The sequence below is a fragment of the Perna viridis genome, chromosome 7, assembly GCF_037379345.1.
Source record: "Perna viridis isolate PV_CMFRI_1.1 ecotype Kerala chromosome 7, ASM3737934v1, whole genome shotgun sequence".
NCBI classification, from domain to species: domain Eukaryota; kingdom Metazoa; phylum Mollusca; class Bivalvia; order Mytilida; family Mytilidae; genus Perna; species Perna viridis.
The window spans coordinates 37,232,217-37,257,988 of record NC_142451.1 but is presented as its reverse complement, the minus strand read 5'-3'; the positions used below and the strand labels follow the sequence as shown (position 1 = coordinate 37,257,988).

The following is a 25,772-nucleotide window of genomic DNA, read 5'->3' as shown; positions in this document are numbered from 1 at the left end:
TTGTAAGAAGTCGAACAAAAAGCGCAATGTAAATAGGTACAACTTCATACCCCGTGAATTATTTCTTAAAGGAAGCGGTTGTAACATCTGTTGGGGAAGGTAGCTTAAATATGTCAAGAAACATAAAACTTCCTTAACAAATAAATTAACCAAAGTGACAGCTAGAACCAATCGCCAACTGAGCCTACGGAATAAATCTATCATTTTAATAAATGTACAGGCTATGCAAATAACCACGACACAGTCTTATTTCTGGCACTAGAAAGCATGGCCGTTTTCATAAATTAACCTTATGGGACGCTTATTCATGACACATATTTTTTTAAACTTATACTTGAATTATTTTGCACGATAGTCGCGGTATATCATATTGAGTAATCAAAGCCATCATTTCTGTCTATGGTATATTTTTAGCTTGTATAGGGTTTTGTATGCTTTCGTACTTGAGACTAAAGATATTTCGTCGGCGAATGTTTATACATCGTCTGTATAGTGTATGGTGTATGGACTAATCTGATTAGCGCACTCGAAGAGTCATTGAATGAGACAACGTATCGCTAAACTCTATTTGTTTTTGGTCTTGTAAAAAATTTGAGATGTAATACGAGATTGTGTTGGACCATGTGAACACCTTAGTAAAATGCACCTTATTGATGCAAGCTACATCACATTGAATATGTTACGATTTGTATTACTCTAGCGTCATATAAGCGTTTTTATTATGATTGTTAGTTGACAATGTTTTAACTAACTGCACGTTTTGTACAATAGACTTAGAGAGTAAATAGCGGTTACCAGTAATTAGTAAATTCTTTTTTTGCAAAACCTTTATCCGTCTATACTTATCTATCTTTCTGATTTAACGTCCTCTCTTATAAAGAATCTGACTATTATTCTAGTGGGTTGGTATTATGTTCTTTGAAGGTACAATTAAGTACCAGTCCACATTCAATTCAGACACTACCAATGGTAAAGTTTTTCATGGTGCAGAAAATCCCACCAAACAAATAATGCTGTTTTAGTCTTCATTTGCTATGCTTTCACATAATAATAGTCATTTTTGCGTTCAGATCTGCACTTTTTAAGAAAACCGTACATTCATCTCCCACTGAAATCAACTAAATGAAACCAATTCAAGAACGATAACTCTTGCAAAGTGCCAATTTCATGTACAATCTATATAGTTTTATCTCAAAAGCGCAACAACCAAATGAAAAACTACGACTGAATATGTAATCAGTAACTGTTTCAGAACAATAATTAAAACTGAATTTGGTGGGTTTGGTGGGTTTTTGACATGTATGAATCACTTTTTGTCTGATTTTAGAAAGACTCTACTTGAAAATAGACAACCGTTGCCTCGGCGCTTAATCAGTGTGTCTTTACATCATCTTTACTCCTGATTAACATTTTTGTCAACGTCAAATACGTAAAATTGTCATATCAGCATTTTATTTACTGTTCAAAACAATACATGCAGGTGCATGAGCCCTTTGATTTAGGATGATTTTATTTATAACAACTTTTCTGTCTAGTATTATTCTAAAGTTTGTTTGCAGCGCCTTTTAATTATATCCAGTGTGAAAACCGAGGAAATCTAAAATCACATACAGGGAGCGACGGATCCAGTAATGTACAAAGGGAGAGTTCCAGTCTATATTTTGCAAACCTTGGTGAAAATTTTACACTAAATTAACACTTTAATTCTGGATCATTTGTTTTTACGAAATAATAAATTCCTAAATACTAGTACTAAATATTGAAGATGAGCACACGCATTCTTCTGCTTTTTTTCTTTTTTCCAGCAAAAGGTGGGTACCAAACCTGGATTTACTACTGAATTCGTCTTCATATGAACCCTTTATATCATCCAAATAAACAAGATTTTTTTTTTTTTTTTATTGTTTTTTTTGACTAATTAATAAATTCATAAAATATTAAATATTGTAGATAAGAATATGTATTATTCTGTTTTTTCTGGTACAAAATTAGCTTTTTTTCCAACGTTCATGCGTTCAAAACGTATCATTTTTCACTCAAATAGTTGGTCTCTCTCTTTTTGTTACCTTCTGGAAGTAAACAACGAATAACAGTTGCAAAAAATTGAAAATTCAATCATGTATTTTCCAGATTTTTCCAAATGATCTACTGTGAAATTGAATCTGAGAGTAAATGTTGATAAAATGTTAATAAGTTGTGATAAAGAAAGTGTGAAATTTTCATTGAATTCCGTTCAACATAATTTGCAGTGGCGTTGTCAAATTCCTTGCAGCAGTTTGAGATAATTTGTAGATCAGAACTGAGAACGTGCAAACAAACGGACGGACGAACAGACGGAATATGATCACTATATATCTGCCGTTATGCAGGAGGAAGTAATACAAAAAAATTGTATGGACATAACACTTTTCCTGCCGTTTTTACATTGCGCCTATATTTATGTACCAGTGTATATATAATTCCGATACTGGCTGTGGTAGAAGTGATTCGTGGTACAGGAAACCCCACCTTTTGTCTACATATGCTACATTATAACGTCATATAGTCCTTTCTCTATTCGAATCTGTAATTTTTGTGAAAAGCATGTATACTCTCATCTCCCACTAAAATTAACCAAATTCAAACCAAACCAAGAACAATAACTCTTGCAAAGTGCTATATATATATTTTTCGAAAGTGCAAAACCCCAAAAAACAAACTAATACTGGTTATATAGTGTATAATTGTCTCTGAATAAATGTGAATCCGTGGATTTATGTAGTCTATAATTGTCTCTGAATAAAAGTGAATCCCTGGGTTTTTTACCATGCATGAATTAGCTCCATTCTGATCTTTATACAGACTGCTACTTAAAATGATTTTTTGCAGATTATCCAACCGGCAAACGGGGTGTTCAAGTTGTTTTGGTTGAGTCAAGATTTCTCATTTTGCTTTAATGTTGTGTTATTTTTTATTTTACTATATTTCTGTCTTTGCAGCTTGGTCTTTGTATCTTGACTTCTAAGTTTTTTCAAATTGTTTAAACCGTGGATATCCTTAATTTATCCTAAATTACTTTGAGATAAATGTTGAAAGTAAGAAAATAGACAACAAGGGAAGACCAAGTACGCTTAAAAAAATAAAACGCGAAGTTTGCAAATAAGCAACTTACCTGTGGTACGGAGAGTTCGTTTCGTTTGCTCATTTTAGAAATGATCAACATTGCTGATAAAACCATGATTCGGTTTACTTGATTGGCTGAATTGGTCCTAAAATAACCATGATAAACTTACTTAAAAATGTAGATGACTTAAGAATGAAGATGCAGAAGTTTTAAATGTCGAATAATCAGTTTCAGAAATGCACTACTAATTTTCTGAGATGCCATTAAGATCCTTTCGAAAATGGTATATCCAACTAATATCATCGGGCCTGAGCACTACAAAACTGAAAATATATACTTTGAGAATTTTCTTAACATTCATGGTAACTAAAATCAAGTTCCTTAAAATTTATAATGTCATAATCTTTTCTTCTAGGTATCTTTTTAAAACGATTTGTGGCGCTGGGGCCGGAAATCATATGCTGATATTCGGAAATGTAAAACAGATCTGTGTTTAGAGCACAGGGGCTTGCTCCCACTACCAAATATACAGCCCGACTATATTTTAGTGGTAACAAGCCCCTGTGCATGTACCAAGTTGTTTTTAGCTTAGTTTTTGCAAATGCTTTGCTTATATTTCTATATTTCGATTTTGCAAAAGTTTGGCTAACTCTCTAAGCGAAGATAAAACAAGTTTACAAATATCGAATTTAGAAAAGATTTTTTTCGTTGTTTCATTTTGGATCTTACTTTCATATTTCTTATTATTTTTTTTTTTTATAGGCTAAGCTCGTTTTGTTGTTAAGATTCTTCGTAGTTTTCTTTTTTATTTTCAGGAATAAGACAGAATGCGCGGGAAACTTTTCTATGTCATAAACCGCCTTAAGTTGTGATTTTTCGTATGTTTTAAAAGTTCAACAGTTTAATAGGAAATATGAAAATTAGATACTATGCTCGGTAAAACTTAAAACGATGCCACTGCATAAATCGAAACAAAGACAAATCTAACCTTTCACTAAGTCCATTCTTCACTGACTCTCTGTTGTAAAATCGGCATTTAAGATCATCAACTAATTGACTAGTAAGCTGAAACAAATTAAGCAAATTGATTTGTTGTTAATTCATATTTTAAATAACACATAATATATACATGTATACCACTCTCGACTTCGCCTCTTGCAATATAATTACTCCGCTGATAATCCTTTACTATAGGTACAAAGTGTATAATATCACTTATTTCACAATCATGGGGATATGTCTAATGAAAAGCGGCAAGTACTTTTATTTTTTTTTTGTCTTTATACAGTGAAACATGCACATGCCCTGAATAATTTGAAAACTTGCCTAAAACATACACTTTTAAAAGTCTTTGATTAACCGGACACCTGTCTATTCCAAACCAATTAAGTCAAATATGGATACGAAAAAATATACACTTATAAACATTATAAATAGTAGATTAACTTTGAAACGGAGAAACAGAGGAAACAAGCAACCTGCGACTAAAAAACAAACAAACAAACAAAAACATCCCATCCTTAATAATGAAAATAAAATGCAACAAGTCAAAGATCTTATATGAACCCGAAACTGGTGACTCATTTCTTTTTCCATGTCACAGTAACGGAGCACCGAGTCAATGAAAATCATCGGAAAATTCTGACTATAGAAATATTAATGGAGAGCATAAGAGTTTGGTAAGATATGATTAAAAATGCACACATACAAAAAACTAGATGTGTGCAATGTCTTTAAATAAAAAATACAAATTATGTAACCTCTAGACTTGAAATGTTCTAATGTATTACTAAGATCACACAAAGTGGTAAAATAATATTTTTTGAACCTTGAGATGATGAGTTGGTGACTACTGATGTTGCTAATTTACCTTAAACCACCAGTCTTAATTACGCCTAAAAAACAAAACAAATAAAAAAACACACAAGCTACGACCCTTACTATTTTGATTGTGTGCCTTATAGAGACTTCCTTCATCAGCAAATTTTGGTACTTATGAAGCTCTTTTAGTGCTTTCTGAGTTTGCACTCCAACTTTATCCTTTAATAAACCAATAGTTTTTAAGCATTCCTTTCTCTTTTCTTTCTTCACCTTGTCAAGGAGACGATTTCCGTCATCTAATCGGAATCTTGTTTTGATCATCCCGCTTTCAGCCCAGAAACAAATCTTCGAACATAGAAAATAGTTTTTAGAATAATACTGACGAAGCTTGAGTTAATATAAGTGTACAATATATTGTGTTCATGCACTTAAAACACTATGACATAAAGTCGCATTACAGAAATATTATATATCTCAAGTTTTTTTTTTTTTTTGGAAAACGCAAAACATAAATTGTATTTTAGACTAAAATGCCAAAATCGCAAAAAAATAAATGCACACAATAATGTTTGCTTTTTCTGTATTGCGTTTTTTTCTGGTAAATATTAGTCAACAATTAAGTCCGAAAAAGGACAATGGCGGATCCAGAGATTTACAAACGGGTGCATTGGCGGTGTTTTTCCTCTGGTTAAAATTGAACGTGTTTGCATTAATATCCTTCTATGTGTAAAACAAACAAAAAAATTTATCATTTAAAAGATTTTTCGATTCCATTATGGGACCAGTTAATGAGTTGTTAACAAACTACTAGGTCCCATCTTCATAAATGGCTGAACTGAGATGCTATTGTTTAATATATTTGTTTTCGACTTTGCCATGCAAACTCTTCGTCAAGCAAATGTCTCTGTAAACTAACAGAAAGACATTTATCCTATAATCAACGAATCAGACCTTATAGTGGATTGTCGGTAAACATACATGTAATTATTCTTTGTTTGGTCGACCTCTGGGGGTATTTTAGTTACTTGCTTTAGGTACACCATCGGTCTCCTGTATGCGCAAAAGTATGTATATTCGCTATTTCAAAGTTTTACACCTTGCCCACACTTAATGCTAAACACTACCCCTTTATGCAAATTAGTACTATACTCCGGAAGCAGCTTCGCGGATTTGTAATGAGTAGTGCTAAGGGTGCAATCAAAATAGTTACATTTAGGCGCACCGTTTCGAACACCAATTGTGGAAAGTACTGAAACTATGATATATTTTTCAGTATGTTACCATGGCTACTGGATTTTATGACAAATATCACTACTTTACTTAAAAATTACTTGAACCCTCACACACCATGGATTAGAAAAATGCGTACTTTTTATTAAAAAAAATGAAATTTCTATGTGAACTGCCTCAAATCAGCTTTATTTCAGCTTTATTACCTAATACCGGGTACCTATAAAATGCGAAATGAAATCGAAACGAAACAATTCGAAACGAAACGAATCGAAACAAAATCCATAAATTGCGAAACGAAACAAAACAGAACGGAGAAAACAAATGTATGTGAATTGTAGTAACTATGTACACATATATGTACTTGAAATAATTTTTTAGATGGATACAGTGATAAATATTCAAGAAGGGTAACCAAAATTAACGTATGTATATGTATGTATGTAAGTGTGAAATACTCTTATTCATGTCCATAGCATAGTGAATGTCTTTTTCTCATTTAGAGTGTAAATACAATGTAGCACCCAATGAACCGCATCATACAATAAACATACCATTAAAGCTTCAAAAGAACGACCTGTGTTAATACCGAAATTGTAATTTCCAGCTGCTGACATTTTATGATATTACATGGTCTTATATTATGCCGACGGCCTTTAGATTTTCCCTGATTAAATGGAGTTGATTTCATTTGCAATTGTTTCTTTACACCAGTAATCCCCCCCACCCCCTCACAGTTCACATCTAGCAAATATAACAAGATGCACACTTCAAAGATAATTTCTCTGAGGTCATCATTAGATATCTTTTGAAGTCTATATGAATGAAAATGTATTTATGGCTATCACCATGTTTTATTTAGTAGCCGTCCATATGTCCGTTCGTGACTTCGTCCATGGCTACTAATCAACCTCATTTGTGTATTATTTCACATGCAGTGACTAAAATCATTGAAAAAACATTATTAAATGTCTTCTGTTATTGATTACAATTTTTTATGTTGGCTATTTTATTTTGCTCGACTCTATTGGCAGTATCGGACTGAGTCAAATCGTAGGACAATGCAATAATAATGCAGCCTTGATGCCTCTTGTGTAAATAAGTACAACAAACAAATAACAAACGTTGGTTTGTTGACAAAAATCAACATTGTTTCAATTGTATGAACTAACTTGCTATTTAGGCCACGTCCACCTTTTACGGAACTACTTTTTGTTTGTCAACATCCAAAACAACGTTTTCAGTCACATTGTAACGTTGAAACGTTTTTGTGACAATAAATTATTAACTAACTTTATGTCCGCCGGGTTTATGTCAAATACCTGCTTTAATAACTGTGTCTTCAACTTTGGAAAATAACTGAACATTTCCCAGTGATGAAATGACAGTGTCTTGCCGCTGATTTTAAAATGGTGGCCAATTTGTTTACTAGAATTACTACACGGCGGAAAAATTTGCTGTTTACTCAGTGTTAATAAAAGTGATGGATATGTCATTTTTTTTATTTTTAATTAAAATATAATGAATGTATTCAATTTCTGATTAGTTTATACGCTATAACCTAATTTGGGTCCGTTTACGCTGAAACATATATATATATATATATATATATATATATATATATATATATATATATATATATATATATATATATATATATATATATATATATATACACACGTCTCAGAATGTGACGACTCTATTCGCTACACTGCTCCATCGGATCAAATTGATACAGGGAAGATATATAAATGTATAGAAAGGTCTGAAAAATTCCCAACGATGTTAGAACTGTCAAATTTGCGATGCAAATTTTTGGTCGTTCCCTCCGCAGAACTGGAACTCGTACCACTGTACATCTATGGCAACACCGCCAGCAAAAAGTCTAACGCCCTAGACCACTCGGTCTAATAAATTATAAATAAAATAATCAATTATAAATTAAATAAATTATACAAAACACGTTTCAACTTTTTTCTTCGTTTCGTTTCGCATTTTATAGGTACCCACCTAATACCCTATAATTTTTTACATCCTGTATACCAGAGCCTATAAGCTAGCGGAGTGATACGTAGTGACACAGGAAGCGGATGAGATTGGGGAAGCCTCAAACCAATGACAATGTCAAATACAATACAAACATCAAAATATCTTACTTCTTCTTGCTTCAGGATTTTGTTGTATATTTTCTTCTGTTCTTTGATCTTCTCTTTTATTTCCGTGACCCTCATTACATATTCCTTATAAGAGTGTTTATCAAACCTTCAGAAACAAATAAAGAATTTGAAAGACCATCTACCCCTAAGAAATGGAGGTACCATGCTCTACTTCTGATAATTAGGCTTCTGAAATAGGCATTGTTGTTACGAAATTGTTATGATGTCATCATAAACTCATTGATCGTTATGGCGTATCAATCTATACCATTAACTAAATTTTGTTTACGGCGTCATAGTTTTCTTTTCCTCTTTCGTATACACTTTTTGTTTTGTTTGTTTGTTTGTTTGTTTGTTTTTTGTGGAGTCTGGGTTGCTTAATTATCACTTTTGTTATTTTGGCATTAGACCTTATTTCTCACATTTTTTGGGTAAAAATCGAGCGTTATATGATTAACACATGTTTCAGTTTACCTATGATTATCGCATGATCATACATTTAACATATGCATACTATAGTCATGTTAGTCGCCAATATTTACATGTAACTATGAGTATCGTATGAATCGAGCGCATATGATCTTTTCATTTAATATAACTTACAAATCGTTAAAAGTTGCACTCAGTTTCTTTATATCTGGAATATTTACTACTTGAAGTTTCTCCATTTTTCAATAAAATGAAAACTTCCGCAAAGCGCTAATTCTGTGTCTTTCTTCCTCTCGTTGTGAAGGAAAATGAATCGGAGTCAGAAAGCTAAAGCATAACGTCATAAGAGGCTTGTTGATCGTTTGGTCGGCGAGACAGATGGCGTCACAATTACAAAATTTAAACCCTGCCACACGATCACGACGATATCGCTATGTAGTATGTGGTTGCGTATTCATCCGTCCGTCCGTCTGTCTTTTCCACTACGGTTTCCAGATGATAACTAAGTTTTTTTTAAACTTTGCAAAATTGTTATGTACCAACTAATACAGGTTAAGTTCAATTTTTAATCAAATCCAAAATGCAGCTTTAGGCTGTATTGAACATTTTCCATCCCATCTTATCACCATTACGTGGCGGGATGTTCCATTAATGCAATTTTGTTTGTCTTGCCTGTTTGTTTCGTTAGTTCGTTTTATTGAAAATATACACTACAAATACCGGCAAAAGTTCCAAATTCATAATTAAATCGTTCAACACTTATGATTAATTTTCAGTTGTATTTTAGGCCAATAAGACCCTTTATCGCCCCTCCTCCTTTGACCTATCAATATATTAAAAGGGCAAAGTTTACAAATACTTTGATGGTTATTTCTGGAGGGTATGAGGTATAAATATTTGGATGGTGCGATAAAATCTCGATCTGCGCTTTTTTTTCCCTCATGTACCACAACTTATATATATTTTGCCTGATTCTTACACAGAGAAGTACTTAAACATGTCATAACCCACCAATACAGTTCATACTTCCACTCACGGGGGTCTTTTCTATTTGAAATGACCAGTTTTTGATCATTTTATCACGGGGTGTGTTTCGAAATTTTTCATTTCAATGTTAGAGAACCGAGGATTTTGACAGAGTTGTCTTTCCATTGAAATGTTCATATGCTGTGCATTTCAATGAAATTACTGACAGAGACTGACATTAAATACTCAACTTGGTGATTCAAGATTTTATTCCTAGTAATATGCATGAACAATGACAAAGCAAAATGATTCGTAAAGAAGAAGAACACTAAATATCAGTAGTGACATAATATACATGAAATATATGTTTTTTTAGTTATGACACATAGAATATAACTATGAAAATACCAAGACACAATATCCAATAATGATATACCACAGCAAGGGAATAAAAAATATCAATAGTTCGCTTTGATGAAACTTTTTACAAGTTATTTTTCTCGTCATTTATTTTGTTAATCTAAAATAATGTGGTCGTCCGAAGACAGAAACCGTACAAACCTGTCTTTAATGTTTAAAGCTTGAAATTGTTTTTTATCAATAACGAGAATAGGTATGGTGAATATGACTAAGAGACAACCCCACCTGGATGAAAATATCGACCCAAGGCCACCCATTGGCGTCTTCAATGAACGACGAGGAAACCCTCACACCACAGGGAATTTTTACTATGTCTAAAAATTGTTCTCTAATATGATCAAGTTTATTACATTTAAGCAAAAGGTGGAGTTCATCTTCAGTTTCTGAAGAACATACTTAGTAGTTTACAAAGTCTTTGGTTGGTCTGAAGACCTATATAACATCCTTTTCTATATCAAGATCATGGTTACAGCATGGTTACAGCATGGTTACAGCATGATCTAAACTTTGTTGTTGTTTTCATAGTCTCCCCATTCCAAATATATTGTTTTTCAAAATGGAAATCTGCTTTGAAGTTTCTATAGGTTCCTAGTTTATTGCCATAGTCTTGGTTGGGATAAACTCTAAATAATTATTCATCCCAACAGTTTTTTTCAATATTTTTCATGTAATGTATTCAAATCTAACCTTTTATTTTATTTTTTTTTCACTAATAAATAATTCGTTTTCTGCTATGCTCATAAATTCTGTTATAAATTAAAGGAGGTAGACCTAGGGCAAGGAACATAACTCAAACAAATCATTAGAACATTTGTATTCAACTTTTTACATCATTCTTATGTAAGCATCAAAGTAACTTGGTCTGGTTTCATCATCAATATTTCAAATGAAAGCTTGATAGGTTTTGGTGAAATTGGATATGATACAAACATATCACCGATTTCAAGAGTTATATCCCTTTCTGTTACCCAAGGTCTACTTCCTTAATATAACTAAACCATGATGATTTCTTATCCTTTAATCACTGTTCTGATATAAGAAAAGCTTTGCTGATCATTATCACAAAAATATAATCTGGTATAATATTATAACATATTTAAAATAACCTTTAGCATTAAACGCAAACGACACTTGTGCAGAAATTGTCTAAAATTTATGTGTGTGACTCTAAAATGTCCAACAACAGACCTCTCGTAAAATATACCAGTAGCATAGAAATGTCTTAGTTATGATCATCGTAAACATCAAGTAGTCCATCATTCGGTCCCTTTCTTTTGCTTTTCATACTCATTTATCTCATGCACCCAACGACAAATACTGGCAGCCGCTGTAGAAACCTTTTGAACACTTTCGTATGAACTTTGTGGATCTTGTAAGTATCCATCGCGGATTTTCTTCAATGCATCTGTCTGAAATATTTCATATAAAAAATTACAAAATTTGTAAAAGAAAAATTCGAATAAATTATTTTCTGAAACTAGTAAAACCATTGATTTACTCTTGTATATACGCGTATGTCATATCATTTACCGCTCTATTTATAGGCGCTATTTCATCGAAATCTGGTTTTCTGAATACTGAAAAGACTCGGTATATTTTACTCAGTCTGAAGAAGTTGTATGTATACCAGTGAATTATTATAAACTGCAAGGATTTATATATATTTAACTCCTTGTAAACTGTTATGTCACTACAAATCTGAATTGTGCAACAGATGATTTTAGCAGGAAACCCCACTCTCTGTTCAATAAAGCGTATTTGTCCGTGAGAAGTAGTCGTGGAACGTATTTATAATGCAACTTTTTTTATTTCTTTGCAAACTAAACTAGGCAGCGTTTATTGTACATTCACCTAAATTTGGAAACTTTTATAATCATCGCTAATGTGCTAAAGTTCTAGAAGTCTAAAATTATACTAAACTAAAATTATTAAACTTAAAACAGTGAGATGTGGACGTTCGTTATCTCTCTTACCAGTTTTGGACAGTTTCGGATATTATTGATTTTATCACATTCGGATACTGTCGCGTTAAATCGAATTTGCACGATTCCTGCAGTCTGGAGCGTCTAAAGTCGGGTGCCATTTTGGAGTTTGTTACAACTAGTTACAAGATTTATTTTAATTACCGGTATGTTGTCTATGTCATAGGTGTTAAGAAGATTGAAAAAGTTTGAATCTGCCATCAACTTCTTTGCTGCTTGCCAACCTGTTTGCTTGCCAAGCAACAGACATACAGCATCCATTGTCTCTTTGACGAGTCTTGGGGGTGCTGACAATGATTTTAACTCAGTTATATCGCCTTGCTTTATCTAAAATTAAATTAGATAAAGATAAATAAGAGTATTATCTAAATTAGAAACGATAGGTACTTAGGTAACAGGACCGAGTTTCTCGGCCCTCCCCTTTTTTCAAAATCTGATGTCCGTTGTGAATGGTAAACAAACAAATGTCATTTATTGTATATTTGTGTGTATTGTAACAGTAATTAACATTTTGATCACTGAAATCTAAAGATTTTGAAAATGTGGAAGGCCAATAAACTTCCTGTACCCAAGTATATATGATTTGAAACTGTTCATACCCGTAGCCAGGGGGGTTCGAGGGGTTCGGACGACCCCCCCCCCCCTTGAAAACCAATAAGCACTATTAAACTCGCAATTCAGATTGAAGCCTGACTATTGAAGTCAAGATATTAATTGAGTTGATCCATAAGTGCTTGAACTGTTACTCATTGTTCACGTTTTTATTGGAGTTCATGTCAAATGGTTTGTTAACTAAGCTCGGTTATTGGTTATTCTAATATATCAAATTAAATTCTACGTTATTCACGCCAATAAACAAACCAAATGAACAATTTTTGCTGTGAACTTAATATGCTGTTTAAAGATCCAATTAAAAATAGTTGACCGGTGCAGATTTTGTCCGGCATTGATTTTCTTTTATAAGAAGAACTGTTTATTCACCAATGAAGGGCCCTTAAAGGGCATGATTACAATACATTTTTTTTCATACAACAGTTTTGATTGAACATATATAATAACATAGATCAGGGAGGGAGGTTACAAAAAGATATATTGTTTGGTTGTGTTAATATTCTACCTGAAGGTTTCAAATATGCAAATGAGGAAGCGGAGGATCATGTTAGTCTCAGTCATGATGTGTTGAAAATATGTTCTTGGAATATATCAAAAGGGCTTATTCGAAAAATTCAAGATAAAAAGTTTCAAAGTATTGTGAATTCATATGATATTGTATGCTTCCAAGAGTTTTGGGTTAAATGCCCAGAAGATTTTGATATGTAAGGATACGAAAAGGAATTTGTTCATAGGAAAAAGTGCAATGGAGGTGGTGTTATTGTATGGTATAAAAAGTGGTTGAAATCATATTTAAAATTAATCAAAATTAGTGCTGATAGTATAATTTGGTTCAGAATTGATAAGAGTATAATGCTTAATAATAAAGATATGTTTTTATGTTCTATTTATATGCCACCTGATAAAACATTTTTCACAGGGAGTATGACATTGATGTATTTGAGACACTTGAAACAGATATTGAGCATTTTTCCAATAAAGGTATTATAGCAATTATAGGTGATATTAACGGACGTGTGAGTTTAGAACCAGATTACATACAAGGGGAAGCAATTCAATCTCAGTTACGTGAAATTTTAGATTTTATTGACTACCAAAATGACGATGAATATTATAAGGTTAAAAGAAAATCTGAAGACGATAAGACAGTCAATGCTTTTGGCAGAAAATTACTACAGTTATGTTATTCTACAGGTCTGCGTATCTGTAATGGACGATTTGGCATAGAAAGTGAAAAGATAACATTTAATAACAAAAATGGGTCGAGTGTAATTGACTATTTATTAGTTCCAAAAAATGATATGAATGTTGTTAAAAATTTTCATGTTAGTAATTTTAATACTTATTCTAGCCATGCTCCTATTTTTGCAGATATTTTCCTTAAACATAATACCTTATGTCAAGAAAAATGTAATTGTCAAAATATGAATTGAAACGTTTTTAAATGGAATGATGAGAGCGAAGATGGGGTCAGAGGGCGTTTGATTGAAAACGCAGGTAAATTTGATGATATTGCATCGTTAATAGACGAAAGTAGAAGACATTTTTGAAGGTTTTAGAAAGACCGAGATAAAACGTAAGTGTGACTATTGTGAGCAAAATAACACTACATGTACAACTATAAGTAAGACTGAAAACCCACAGCTGAGTTAAAGAGATTACATATTGACTATCAGAGTGCTTTAGAAACTTTTAATAAACTTCATTCTAACGAAAATAGGCTACAAATGAATTTACCCAAACAAAAGTACAAGACTTTAGAAAATAGACTTAAACGGCAATATAAAAATAAATCAGGAAACATGATTGAAAGTCTAAGAAAAACCAACCCAAAGCGGTTTTATAAGAAATTTTAAGTGAAGAAGAAGCAAGTGAACAGTATTATTTCACTGAAGGATTTTGAGAACTATTTTAGTAAGCTTTCATATGATGAAACTCTACACGGAGAAGCGCAAGATAATCCATGAGTGAATGAATCTGTCTTTGAGGAATTGGACGTAGACTTTACTGAAGGCGAGTTAGTGTCGTGTATGAATAAACTTAGACGTAATAAATCGAGTGGTTTTGACAATATATTAAATGAATATGTGATATTTAGTAAACCGTTAATCCAGTGTTGATTAAGCTTTTTAATAACATATTAAATAGTGGAAGTTTTCCAGAAATATGGACTCAGAGTATAATTATTCCGATTTATAAAAAAGGAAACAGTAATGATCCAGGAAATTACCGAGGTATTTCTCTTGTTTCTCATCTCGGAAAATTGTTTACAGCCATTATAAACAATAATCTCACAAGATGGAGTGATAAACATTCTGTTCTGACCGATGCACAATTTGGCTTCAGACCGGGTTTTGGCAGAGTTGATGCCATCTTCGCTCTCCATTCACTGATAAATAATTCGTTTAGTAAAAATAAAAGGCTATATTGTTGTTTCATTGACTATAAAAAAAAAGCTTTCGATAGTGTTTTACATTCTAAATTATGGTTAAGATTAGCAAAATGTGGCGTGACTGGTAAATTGTTTAATATTATTAAATCTATGCATCTAATATAAAAAGCTGTGTTAGACCAGACGGTCTTTTCTCTAACTTTTTCAATTGTAATGTTGGTCTGATGCAAGAGGAATCACTATCTCCTCTGTTATATTCTTTATATATAAATGACATTGAAGTAGACCTTATTAGACAGGGATGCCAACCAAATGAGCTTAAAATGTTAAATTTATTTCTGTTAATGTATGCTGATGATACTGTATTGTTCAATGATGATATAAAAGATTTACAATATATGATTAACTGTGTTGACAAATATTCAAATGAACATGGGTTGAGTATTAACCTTAATAAAACTAAAATTGTAGTTTTTAGGAAAAGTGGTCGTATTAATAAAGATAATAAAAATGGTTTTTGAATAATGTACAATTAGATGTCTGCAATGAATTTGTATACCTTGGTGTTTTATTCAGATTTAATGGTAACTGTAGTTTTACACAAAAGATGTTAACAAAGCAAGGGAGAAAGGCAATGTTTAGCTTGTTTAGTAAAATTGTGGATGAATGTTTTAATCATGAAACTTTACTCTCATTATTTGATACTTATATTTCAAGCATTTTAAATTATGGTAGTGAAGTGTGGGGCTTTCACAATGCTGAAGATATAGAACTTGTCCACATACCATTTTTAAAACGTATTTTGAAAGTAAAGACATCGACGAGCAATTTTATGGTGTATAGTGAATTGGGGCGAAGCCCTATGTTTATACAGAGATATTGTAGAATTATCAAGTATTGGTTTAAGTTGTTGAAAACTGAAAATTGTATTTTGGAAGGGCTATATGGAGATATGTTGGATAAACTATCAGGTAGTAATGACAAGTGTAAATATAATTGGTTACAAAATGTAAAAGTGTAATGATTATTTATTACTATCTTCCAGTTTGTTTCCTTATGTTTGTCATTTTGATATTGATGATTTTGACCCTGTTATTGTCCGATGTACATAACTCAATACACATTTCTCTTCGCATTAATTCACGTAGGGGGAATCAAAAAGATAACACCCCCCCCCCCCGCGTTACAAAACCAGTCAAGTGGAGAGACAAAAACAGGTCGAGTTCGCCCAATGTTTACACGGTAAACAAATTGAGTTGACAGATATTTTATAAGATATTGATCATTTACACATGATCGACTACATTGATCAAAATGACATGGATAATGTCATTGGTAAGATTTGTGGAGTGTTTCAATCAACTAGACAACAAGTATTCAATAAAAATAAACCTCGAAAAAATAGATTCAAGCCCGATTCAAAGCCATGGTATAATACTCAATGTTATGACCATAGAAAAAAGTTCCACAAGGCTAGGAAACGATATAACGAACACAAGAGTGAGCCAAATCGGCTGAGTATGATTCGGTGCAGTAAACTGTATAACAAAAGTCACAAGCAAGGCATACAATGACTTTCAACTGAAATTTGAGACAAACATTCGGAAAACTGCAAAATCAAACAGTAAAGAATTTTGGAAGATACTTAACAATTGTCTGAAAACAAATAAAAATAACCCTAACGATATTGATTTGAAGGTGTTGACTGAACATTTTAAGAATTTAAACCAAAATGTACATGAGGATGAGAGTGTTGATGTTGATATCAATGTAAATGATATAACTCCAGAAATGGATGAGATACTCAACTCTCCGATTACTGAAGTTGAAATTAAAAAATTGGTAAAATGTTTGAAGAATGGGTAGTCAAATGGAACAGATGAAGTGCTAAATGAGTATATTAAATATTCCATTGACGATATGATGCCCATTTATGTTTCTTTATTTAATTTGGTTTTAGATTCAGGGGTGATACCGGAGAGTTGGGGTGAAGGTATTATTATCCCTATTTTTAAGAACAAGGGGTCTACATCTGATCCGTCACGTTACATTAAATTCGTGTTTGAGTAAACTATTTTCAGCAATAATTAATAACAGATTGAACACTTTTTCAAAAGAATTTGATCTTATAAACAATGCACAAGCAGGATTTAGGAAAGGGTTCTCAAGCATTGATAACATTTTCATTTTTCACTCTCTTTTATCTATTTATTTTTCACCTGGAAAAAAGTTATACTGTACTTTTGTAGACTTCAAGAGAGCTTTTGACACAGTATGGAGAGTAGGTCTATGGCAAAAGATGCATAGATCGAACATACAGGGAAAGATATTTTAGGTCATTTATAATATGTACCAAAATATCAAATCTTGTGTGAGAAAAGGGGATGATTGTTCGGACTTTTTTGGCTGTGATATTGGCGTGAAACGGGGAAAATTTATCTCCTTTCCTATTTTCTCTTTACCTCAATGATTTAGAAACCTTTTTCACAGAAAATGATGTTGATTGTTTAGAAAGTATATCTAATATGTGTTTAAATCAGCTGGAAATGTTAATTAAACTATTTATCATTTTGTAAGCTGACGATACTGTTATTACGTGTGAATCAGTAGAAGGTATGAAAAATGCATTCGAAAAATTTGAAGAATATTGTAATGTATGGAAGTTAAAGGTCAATACTCAAAAAACCAAAATTGTAATTTTTAGCAAGAGGAAGCACAATCCTCGAACGACTTTTAAATTGTATGGTAATGACATAGATATTGTAGATTCATATTCTTATCTGGGTGTGTTATTTAATTATAACGGAAATTTTTGTGCAGCAAAAAAAAAGTTAACTGAACAAGCTACCAAGGCTATGTATGCCTTGTACAGAAAATTGCAAAATTTATCTCTTCCGGTGGATTTACAGTTAAAATTATTCGATTCTCTTATCAGTCTCATTCTCACTTATTCTTGCGAGGTTTGGGGTTTTGAAAACATAAAAATTGTTGAGAAGGTTCACTTACAATTTTGCAAAAAGATATTAAAGATACGAAATAATACACCAAGTTACATGGTGTACGGAGAACGTGGACGTTTTCCCATGGAAATTATTATTAAACTGAGAATGGTTAGTTTTTGGAATTCTCTTTTAGAAGGAAATAATAGACTGTCAAGTATTATATACAATCTTATGTTAAAGCTGCAAACAAATAATATTTTTTTCATTTAAATGGATTAATTTTGTTAAATCCATATTTGATGGAACTGGGTTGAGTTTTATATGGAATGACCAGTTGAGTGTTAAGAAAATTATGTTAAAATCAGTTGTAAAACAAAAATTGGTTAATCAATTTATTCAGGATTGGTTCTCACAACTAGGTACTTCTTCACGGGGAAAGTTTTATGGATCTTTTAAGACTGAATTTAAGTGAGAGTCGTATTTGATTAAGCTGAACAAGGCTGATCGTATTTATATGGCAAAATTTAGATGCTCTGATGTAAAACTTCCTGTTGAGACTGGGAGATGGGCCAGCATACCGATACACCAGCGAATATGCAAATTTTGTAAAACTCTGGGAAAGGAATATCATTACCTATTTGTTTGTAACCATCCCGAAATTGTGGAAGCTAGAAACAAATTTATTTCACAATATTATACTCGTAATCCAAATGTGAGCAAACTGAATGGGCTATTAACGTATTGTAATGTTCGTGAATATCGCAATATTTCATATTTCATCAAAAACATTATCAAAATTCTTGCAACTATGTAGATTAATTAAAGAATATGCATTTTAATTTCTAATATATAGTAATGTACTTACACATTTGAACAAATTTTAATCCATTCACATTAATTTTTAAAAACCCACGTGCAGAAGTCTGCGAATGAAGTCACGTGGTGTAGCAAGCTTGGGATATATATACAAATTCATTCATTAACTACCAAATACTATTATGTCACCTTACATTGCCTTAGTTGCTATTGTTAGATGTATGTAAAAAAAACCTGATTGACCTCTTGTACACCGCGGTGTCTGAGGAAAAATAAAGTCTTTGTTGTTGTAAAAAAAATAATAATAAAATACATATAATATCAACAGTTAATTTACAAACTAAATAATTGTCACATTTTTGAGCTTTTACTTGCATTATGAGTAATACATCAGAGTAATCAGCACATAGTGTTAAGTTATCATACAGGCACACCTCACTTTCATTTACAAAATTGGATTATGATAATGGAGATTATAACTATGATCATCAAATTATTATATGAATAAAGAATATAAATGTATATTCATTTAAGGGCATATCTATTTGCAATAGTGATAATAATGCAAAAAAAAAGAAAAGAAAAAGAAAAGAAAAAAAAATAAATGCAGTGGACATAATTCTCACTAGAAGCCTCCTTGTGCCCAGTGCAGAGAAGCAAGTCTTTTGATTTGCTTCAAGACAAAGGACACCAAGGGACGGTGCTCTGGGCTTCAAGTATGAAAATTAATGATCAAATTTGCATATACTGGGCTTTTAATTACCCCAAATTCTTACATTACATATTACAATATAAGCAGAAAAAGATATGGGAAGATATTAATGATCGATAAAAAATAATAATAATAATAAATAACATATACAAAAAGAAAAAAGAAAATTTAAACACCACTTGATATAACAAGATCACTTAAACCAGATAAAATAATAGAGTTTTCACAATTTAAAATCCATATCAATTTGTTTTCATCACTGAGGTTAATAAAATGTGGACATGTAGATATTATTAACTCATATAGTATATCTCTCTCTTTTTTATTTGATGAGCATGAAAAAAGAAAATGTATTTCATCGTCTACTTCTCCTGAGGCGCACCTGCGACATAATCTATTTTGTCTAGGAATACCATGATAACGCCCTGTTTCTATCTCTAGTCTATGAGATGAGATGCGCAGCTTTGTAATTTTTCTCCTTTGCTCAATATGTACTTGAGATAAGTATTTCTCTAGCCCAAAATTGTTTTTAATTTTAGCATATACATTAAGTTTGCCTTCACTGTTCTTTCTCAAATTTCTTACCCATGTCTCTCTATAGTGCTGAGAAAGGATCAGTTTAGAGATTCGTTCAAATGAGAATTGAGTCATGTTTTATATCCTGAACAATGTTCATAATGTATTTTATTGATCCATACCATGAGGGTTTATTTTGTCTAAACAAATTTTTAGATTCTGCAAAGGCCTGTTGAAGCAATGGAAAGTCCGACTGTAAATTTTCTAGTCTATACCAATATTTTATCATCGATTTGATCATATCAAAGTGAAATGGAAAGCGACCTAGTTCTGACAATACTGCTAATATTTGTTGACCTTTTATGATCACCCGAAATGAATTTTGAAAGTCTTTGGTATATATCTTCGAGTGGTAAAACTTCCTTTTTAAGTCTAGTTTTGTATGGGTTAAAATATCCACATATCTCAGCACCATATAGAAGAATTGGTTTGATGGTATGACCAAAAACTCTAATAGAAGCTTTTATTGAAGGATTTAAAGATAAAAAATCATTTCTAAGCTTGTGATATGCTTTCAATCCCTTTTGAGCAAAGGAGAAAGTGCCTAAGCAACTGAATGTAATGCCAAGGTACTTATACTTGGACACACACTCTATTTGTGAATTATTAAATAAAAAAATTATGTTTGATGAGTCTGCCTGCTTTGTTGAAAGTCAAAATCTTTGTCTTTGAGGTATTAATATTTAAGCACCAATCTTTACAGTATAAGTGTAGCATATCTAATTTAGCCTGTAAGCCTGGTACTGAAGATGACAATAATACTATATCATCTGCATACATTAAACAGTGGAGTGGGCTTGAGTTCATATCTACTGGGTCAGGAGTATTTTTCAAGTAAGCCGGCAAGTCGTTTATAAATATTTTGAATAAAGTTGGACTCAAGTTGTCCCCTTGTTTTACTCCCAATTTTACCTAAAAAATCAGTTAACTGGTTCTGAATTTTAACACAAGACTTACTTAGACTGCACATACTTTTGATGATATTATAAAATTTTGACCCAACTCCACTTTTTAATAGTTTGATTTTAATACCTGTGTGAATGACAGTATCAAAAACTGTTTGAAAATCAACAAAGCAAGCAAACATCCTACCATCTTTTACATTACAATACTTATCTATTAAGGTTTTCATAATAAACATATGGTCAGATGTTCTAGCTTTTCGTGTAAATCCAATTTGTGTATTGTCAATAACATTTCTTTCTTTAAAAAATTTATTGAGTCTTATATCAAGAATTTTGTTGAGTAATTTTCCAAGTGCATTAGTGACAGTAAGTCCCCTATAGTTATTTGGACAAGAACTATCATCCCCTTTAAAGATAAGCGGTATATATTCAAGAGCCCAATACTTTGGATATTTTTCACTAGACAAACAAAGATTAAATATCTTATGAAGACTTTTCATAAGTGATAACTGGCCATATTTTATCATGTTGTTGATGATGCAACTGTGGAACTTCCATCCCTTCTTGGGGTTTTCTTCATTAAGCTTTTCTAGTTCGGATAGAAGGGATTGTTTATATTTTCTGCACTTAAATTTTCTAGGTTTAGTGTATTCTCTGTAAAGTTTGTAAAAGTGTCCATTTACAATTGGATCTTTTGGATATTTGGAATAATTTTTTCCATAATCTATTAGGTTTTTTTTTCTTAAGGAAAAGATCAGTATCAAACCATTTCTTTTTCTTTTTTGTTTTTTTACTCTTTTTTCGTTTCAATGATTTTTCTGCAGCCAAAATTATGATTGCGGGGTATCATGAGTATAATCGAGGGCATGTACATACTGCTGTCTCCTTCAGTAAAGTCAAGTAGTGTGGAAGCGCGAGCATTTAAGTCTCCACAGATTAGTATGTCCCCCTGATTTTGATAAGTCAAAATATCTTTTTCAATTCACTCCATAATATCATAATCTAAGTTTTGTAGGTAAGGTGACACCTCTGGTGGATTGTATAAAACACAAGCAAAAAGGTCCTTTTGAAATAAAAAAAAAAACTTTTTTTCTAGTTTCACCCACTGATAGTCAGCAACAGAATTTTAAAGAATTTTTACATATGGTTTAATTTCAGGTTTGCATAAAATTGCAAGACCTCCAAAGTGCCTGTTATTACCTTTAGAAGCCAATCTACATACAGTATGGCAGTATATCTTACCAGTTTTTGTCAGTGGTTTATTTGCACCTAAGTGAGTTTCTGCCAAGAACAGTATGTCAAAATAGTTAACTTTATTTATGAAAGATGGATCTTCTGTCTTATCGTTATATTTTGTAATCATGCCCCCAATGTTCGAAAACCCCATTTTAATTGAGGTCACTTTCAACAATTTAAGTTTACCTGCTACAGAAAAATAAATATAGAAATTGGATTCTAATAAATTTCAATTACTGGGTCTTAAAATTTCTCATGATTTATATCAATGTATACTTTAACTTAAACTGGGGCTTTAGAGCTTCTGTGTTCAATTGAGGAAAACTTAACAAACATTTAATGGGGAAATATTTGATGTTTCAAGGCTGTCTTATATATACATGTATCCCCGTGCAGGTCCGGGTGTTAAAATAATAGGCCTGCAGCAGCGCTAAGCTTGTCGTAAAAGGCAACTAAATAGTGCTCAGAACCGTAGCCGGGGGCTAGGGCGCTCTGCCCACAAAGCAACTGGGATGTGTGCCCCAGGTGGTGGAATGGGGTACCCCTGGCGTGTTACATGCTGGGATTGTCAGGCTATAATGCGGAAAACCTGACCACAAACCATAGTGGTGCACCGTGTTGGGAAAGATGCCACGTTCCTCGCACATTCTGAGACGTTTGTATATATATATAAACGTCTGAATATGTTTCACATCACCAGAAGATGGTAAAATTTAGATTGAATATTTTGGATAACTGATATCCTTCCTCTGCATAAAACTCATAAAACTAAAAACTTCACGAGCATAAAACTCAAAAAGTTCAAGATCAAAACATATTCTGAAGCTGAATCGCGTACGCTGTGGGTGATTGTATCTTTATCAAAGGCTCACATAAGCAACTGACAAGGAGCCTGAATGAAAATTACAATGTGAGGTTGCAAATTTGCGATACAAATTTGGTCGCTCCCTCAGCGGGATTCGAACCCTCTCTCTTCTCTGACATCTATGGCAACACTGCCTGCACTAAGTCCAACGCTCTAGACCACTCTTGGCTATGTAAAAATATAGCCTTCCTTTTTCGTTTAATTTATATATATATAAGCTTGCCGTAACTAGAACGCAGACTTTTTATATCGCGCTAGACTTTTTACAATTAGGCTTCTGGGACAGGGTTGTGTTGCTACAAGATTGACAGTACTACATAAGTTTTATTGTCGTCATCATGAACTCGTGGATTGTTACGGTGTATCCTGTATAACTGCATTCAGTTTTTGCATTGATACTGCTATTTGTCATAAATAATCTCCTTCTTTAATGAGACTTATCGTGCATAGTCCTTTGAATGTACTGCAAAATTTGCAAATGAAAATTTTAGATCAGTCCAATCTTTCTAAGAAAAAATCGAGTTAACAAAAAGTTTTATAAATATCAAAGCAAGTAACATTACAATACCTTATGAATCTGTGGTGATGCCATTTTCTTTAGATTACACTATATGTTCATATTAAGTCAGGGATGTTTATATAGAGAGAACACGTTTTGAAATCGATATTGTGACACAAAGGAGTAATGGTAAGGAAAAATCCCTTTAAATTTTCTAATCTAAATTTAAATCATATTTACGTTATTGAACAAGTATGGTGTTTAAATTTAATTCACCCTTCCGAATCATATATGACTTATTCTAGTGTCCATATATTTTAACCTCATGTTCATACTTTCTGTTTTGCATAGTAACTACATATAAAAAACTGTCATTAGTCAAAGCTACATCAGTTTTCAAAGATCCCGATGTAGCAAAAACATTGTCCACTATACATGACAAATACATATGTCAGTGATTAGTTTTATTTTTTTCATAGCTTTCATTGGTATTACTCTCATTTGGGTATATATGTTAAAAAAGGGTAATTATGTAACTTTTGCATTAAACAACTATATTAGGGGTCATTATAGAATACTGTTTAAAATTTAAAATGAGAATTGACCATTTTCTATGATAATGGGAAACTATTCTTGTAACTCAATGTTCCCAAACCCTTTTTGTTGTATAGAGTGCTTATATTTTTAAACAGTAAAATTTTAGTTTAACATGATTATGGACTGTTATAGTTGAGGTTCACTTTTAAGCTTGTAAAAAGCAAGTGTATGGAGTTTTAACCCCCACACGCCTTAAAATATTGAAGTAAAATGATTTAAACTCCCCTCATCAGATTTTTAAATCATATATATGGTGAACAGAAAATTCTCCAATTCAAACACATTTTATACACATTAAAGGAATTCTCAAGTAATCCCTAATTCATAAGCTTAGAAGATGGTGTTGGAATCAAATACACTGTATTTACTCATTTGCATTACATTATGAATAATAAATAATGTTACAAAAATGTATATTGTTGTATTATTGTTTTTTTAATCCATGTTTAATAGTATATCATTAATGCCTTACATATTTGAAAATTTTGACTTCTTTTGCTATGTTGATTTGCTTAAAACTTTGAAGTAAAAGTATACAGATGTAAATGAAATTGAAAATTATGTCTATCTTTTAAAAAAATGGTTAAAAAACCGGACTTTCTCAAATACAAAAACAGTGCCAGGAAATGGCCAGCTAGGCTATATAAAAATATAGCTTTCGCTGACCGGGTCATTCCTCTTCGTAGGATTAATCTAGGGCTGTAACTTAGTACACGATGTGTGGTAGTATGGGACAGTTCATTTAGATGTTATTATGTAGGATAGAGGATCATATTAATGATGCATGTCACAACAAATCAATATTATACAAACGTCTCAGGATGTGACGACTCTATTCACTATAGCGAAAGCTATATTTTTATATAGCCTAGCTGGCCGAGTGGTTTAGGGCGCTGGACTTTTTATATAGCCTAGCTGGCCGAGTGGTTTAGGGCGCTGGACTTTGTGCAGGCGGTGTTGCCATAGATGCCACTGCGGTACGAGTTCGAGTCCCGCGGAGGGAACGACCAAAACTTTGCATCGCAAATTTGACAGTTCTAACATCGTTGGGAATTTTTCAGACCTTTCTATACATTTACATATCTTCCCTGTATCAATTTGATCCGATGGAGCAGTGTTTTGAATAGAGTCGTCACATTCTGAGACGTTTGTATATATATATATATATATATATATATATATATATATATATATATAAAAGTCTGAATATGTTTCACATCACCAGAAGATGGTAAAATTTAAATTGAATATTGTGGATAACTGATATCCTTCCTCTGCATAAAACTCATAAAACTAAAAACTTCACGAGCATAAAACTCAAAAAGTTCAAGATCAAAACATATTCTGAAGCTGAATCGCGTACGCTGTGGGTGATTGTATCTTTATCAAAGGCTCACATAAGCAACTGACAAGGAGCCTGAATGAAAATAACAATGTGAGGTTGCAAATTTGCGATACAAATTTGGTCGCTCCCTCAGCGGGATTCGAACTCCCTCTCTTCTCTGACATCTAT

At 32.3% G+C, this 25,772-nt stretch overlaps 2 protein-coding genes across 3 annotated transcripts; both read right to left on the bottom strand.

The window, feature by feature from the left end:
- Positions 1-1,887: 1,887 nt before the first annotated feature.
- Positions 1,888-9,071, bottom strand: LOC148612541 (uncharacterized). 2 transcript variants are annotated; one of them, XM_088590534.1, is made up of 6 exons: positions 8,914-9,071; positions 8,311-8,416; positions 5,195-5,269; positions 4,092-4,168; positions 3,152-3,248; positions 1,888-2,069 (listed from the first exon to the last, which is right to left on the bottom strand). In XM_088590534.1, the coding sequence occupies exons 1-6, from the start codon at positions 8,976-8,978 to the stop codon at positions 2,037-2,039; spliced, it is 453 nt and encodes a 150-aa protein (XP_088446660.1). In that variant the 5' UTR covers positions 8,979-9,071; the 3' UTR covers positions 1,888-2,036. The 2 variants fall into 2 exon arrangements, with proteins under 2 accessions (XP_088446660.1, XP_088446659.1); XM_088590533.1 differs by having other exon boundaries at positions 1,891-2,069; positions 5,045-5,269; positions 8,914-9,069.
- Positions 9,072-9,962: 891 nt separating this feature from the next.
- LOC148612540 (dynein axonemal heavy chain 7-like) lies at positions 9,963-23,834 on the bottom strand. Its single transcript, XM_088594094.1, has 3 exons — positions 23,732-23,834; positions 12,252-12,434; positions 9,963-11,534 (listed from the first exon to the last, which is right to left on the bottom strand). Exons 1-3 carry the CDS (start codon positions 23,753-23,755, stop codon positions 11,382-11,384), a joined length of 360 nt encoding a protein of 119 aa, XP_088450220.1. The 5' UTR covers positions 23,756-23,834; the 3' UTR covers positions 9,963-11,381.
- Between the last annotated feature and the right edge of the window lie 1,938 nt (positions 23,835-25,772).

Bases quoted from the DNA above. Each gene is read 5' to 3' on its own strand.
- LOC148612541 (XM_088590533.1), bottom strand. From the start codon at position 8,978: ATGGAGAAACTTCAAGTAGTAAATATTCCAGATATAAAGAAACTGAGT. The intron at 4,169-5,044 runs GTAAGGGTCGTA...AATTTGTTTCAG, and splicing joins TAAGGCACACAATCAAAATA to CTTACTAGTCAATTAGTTGA. The intron at 2,070-3,151 runs GTAAGTTGCTTA...GTTTACTTCCAG, and splicing joins ACGAACTCTCCGTACCACAG to AAGGTAACAAAAAGAGAGAG.
- LOC148612540 (XM_088594094.1), bottom strand. From the start codon at position 23,755: ATGGCATCACCACAGATTCATAAG. The intron at 12,435-23,731 runs GTATTGTAATGT...ATTTAATTTTAG, and splicing joins CATCACCACAGATTCATAAG to ATAAAGCAAGGCGATATAAC. The intron at 11,535-12,251 runs GTAATTAAAATA...GAAATATTTCAG, and splicing joins ATGACATAGACAACATACCG to ACAGATGCATTGAAGAAAAT.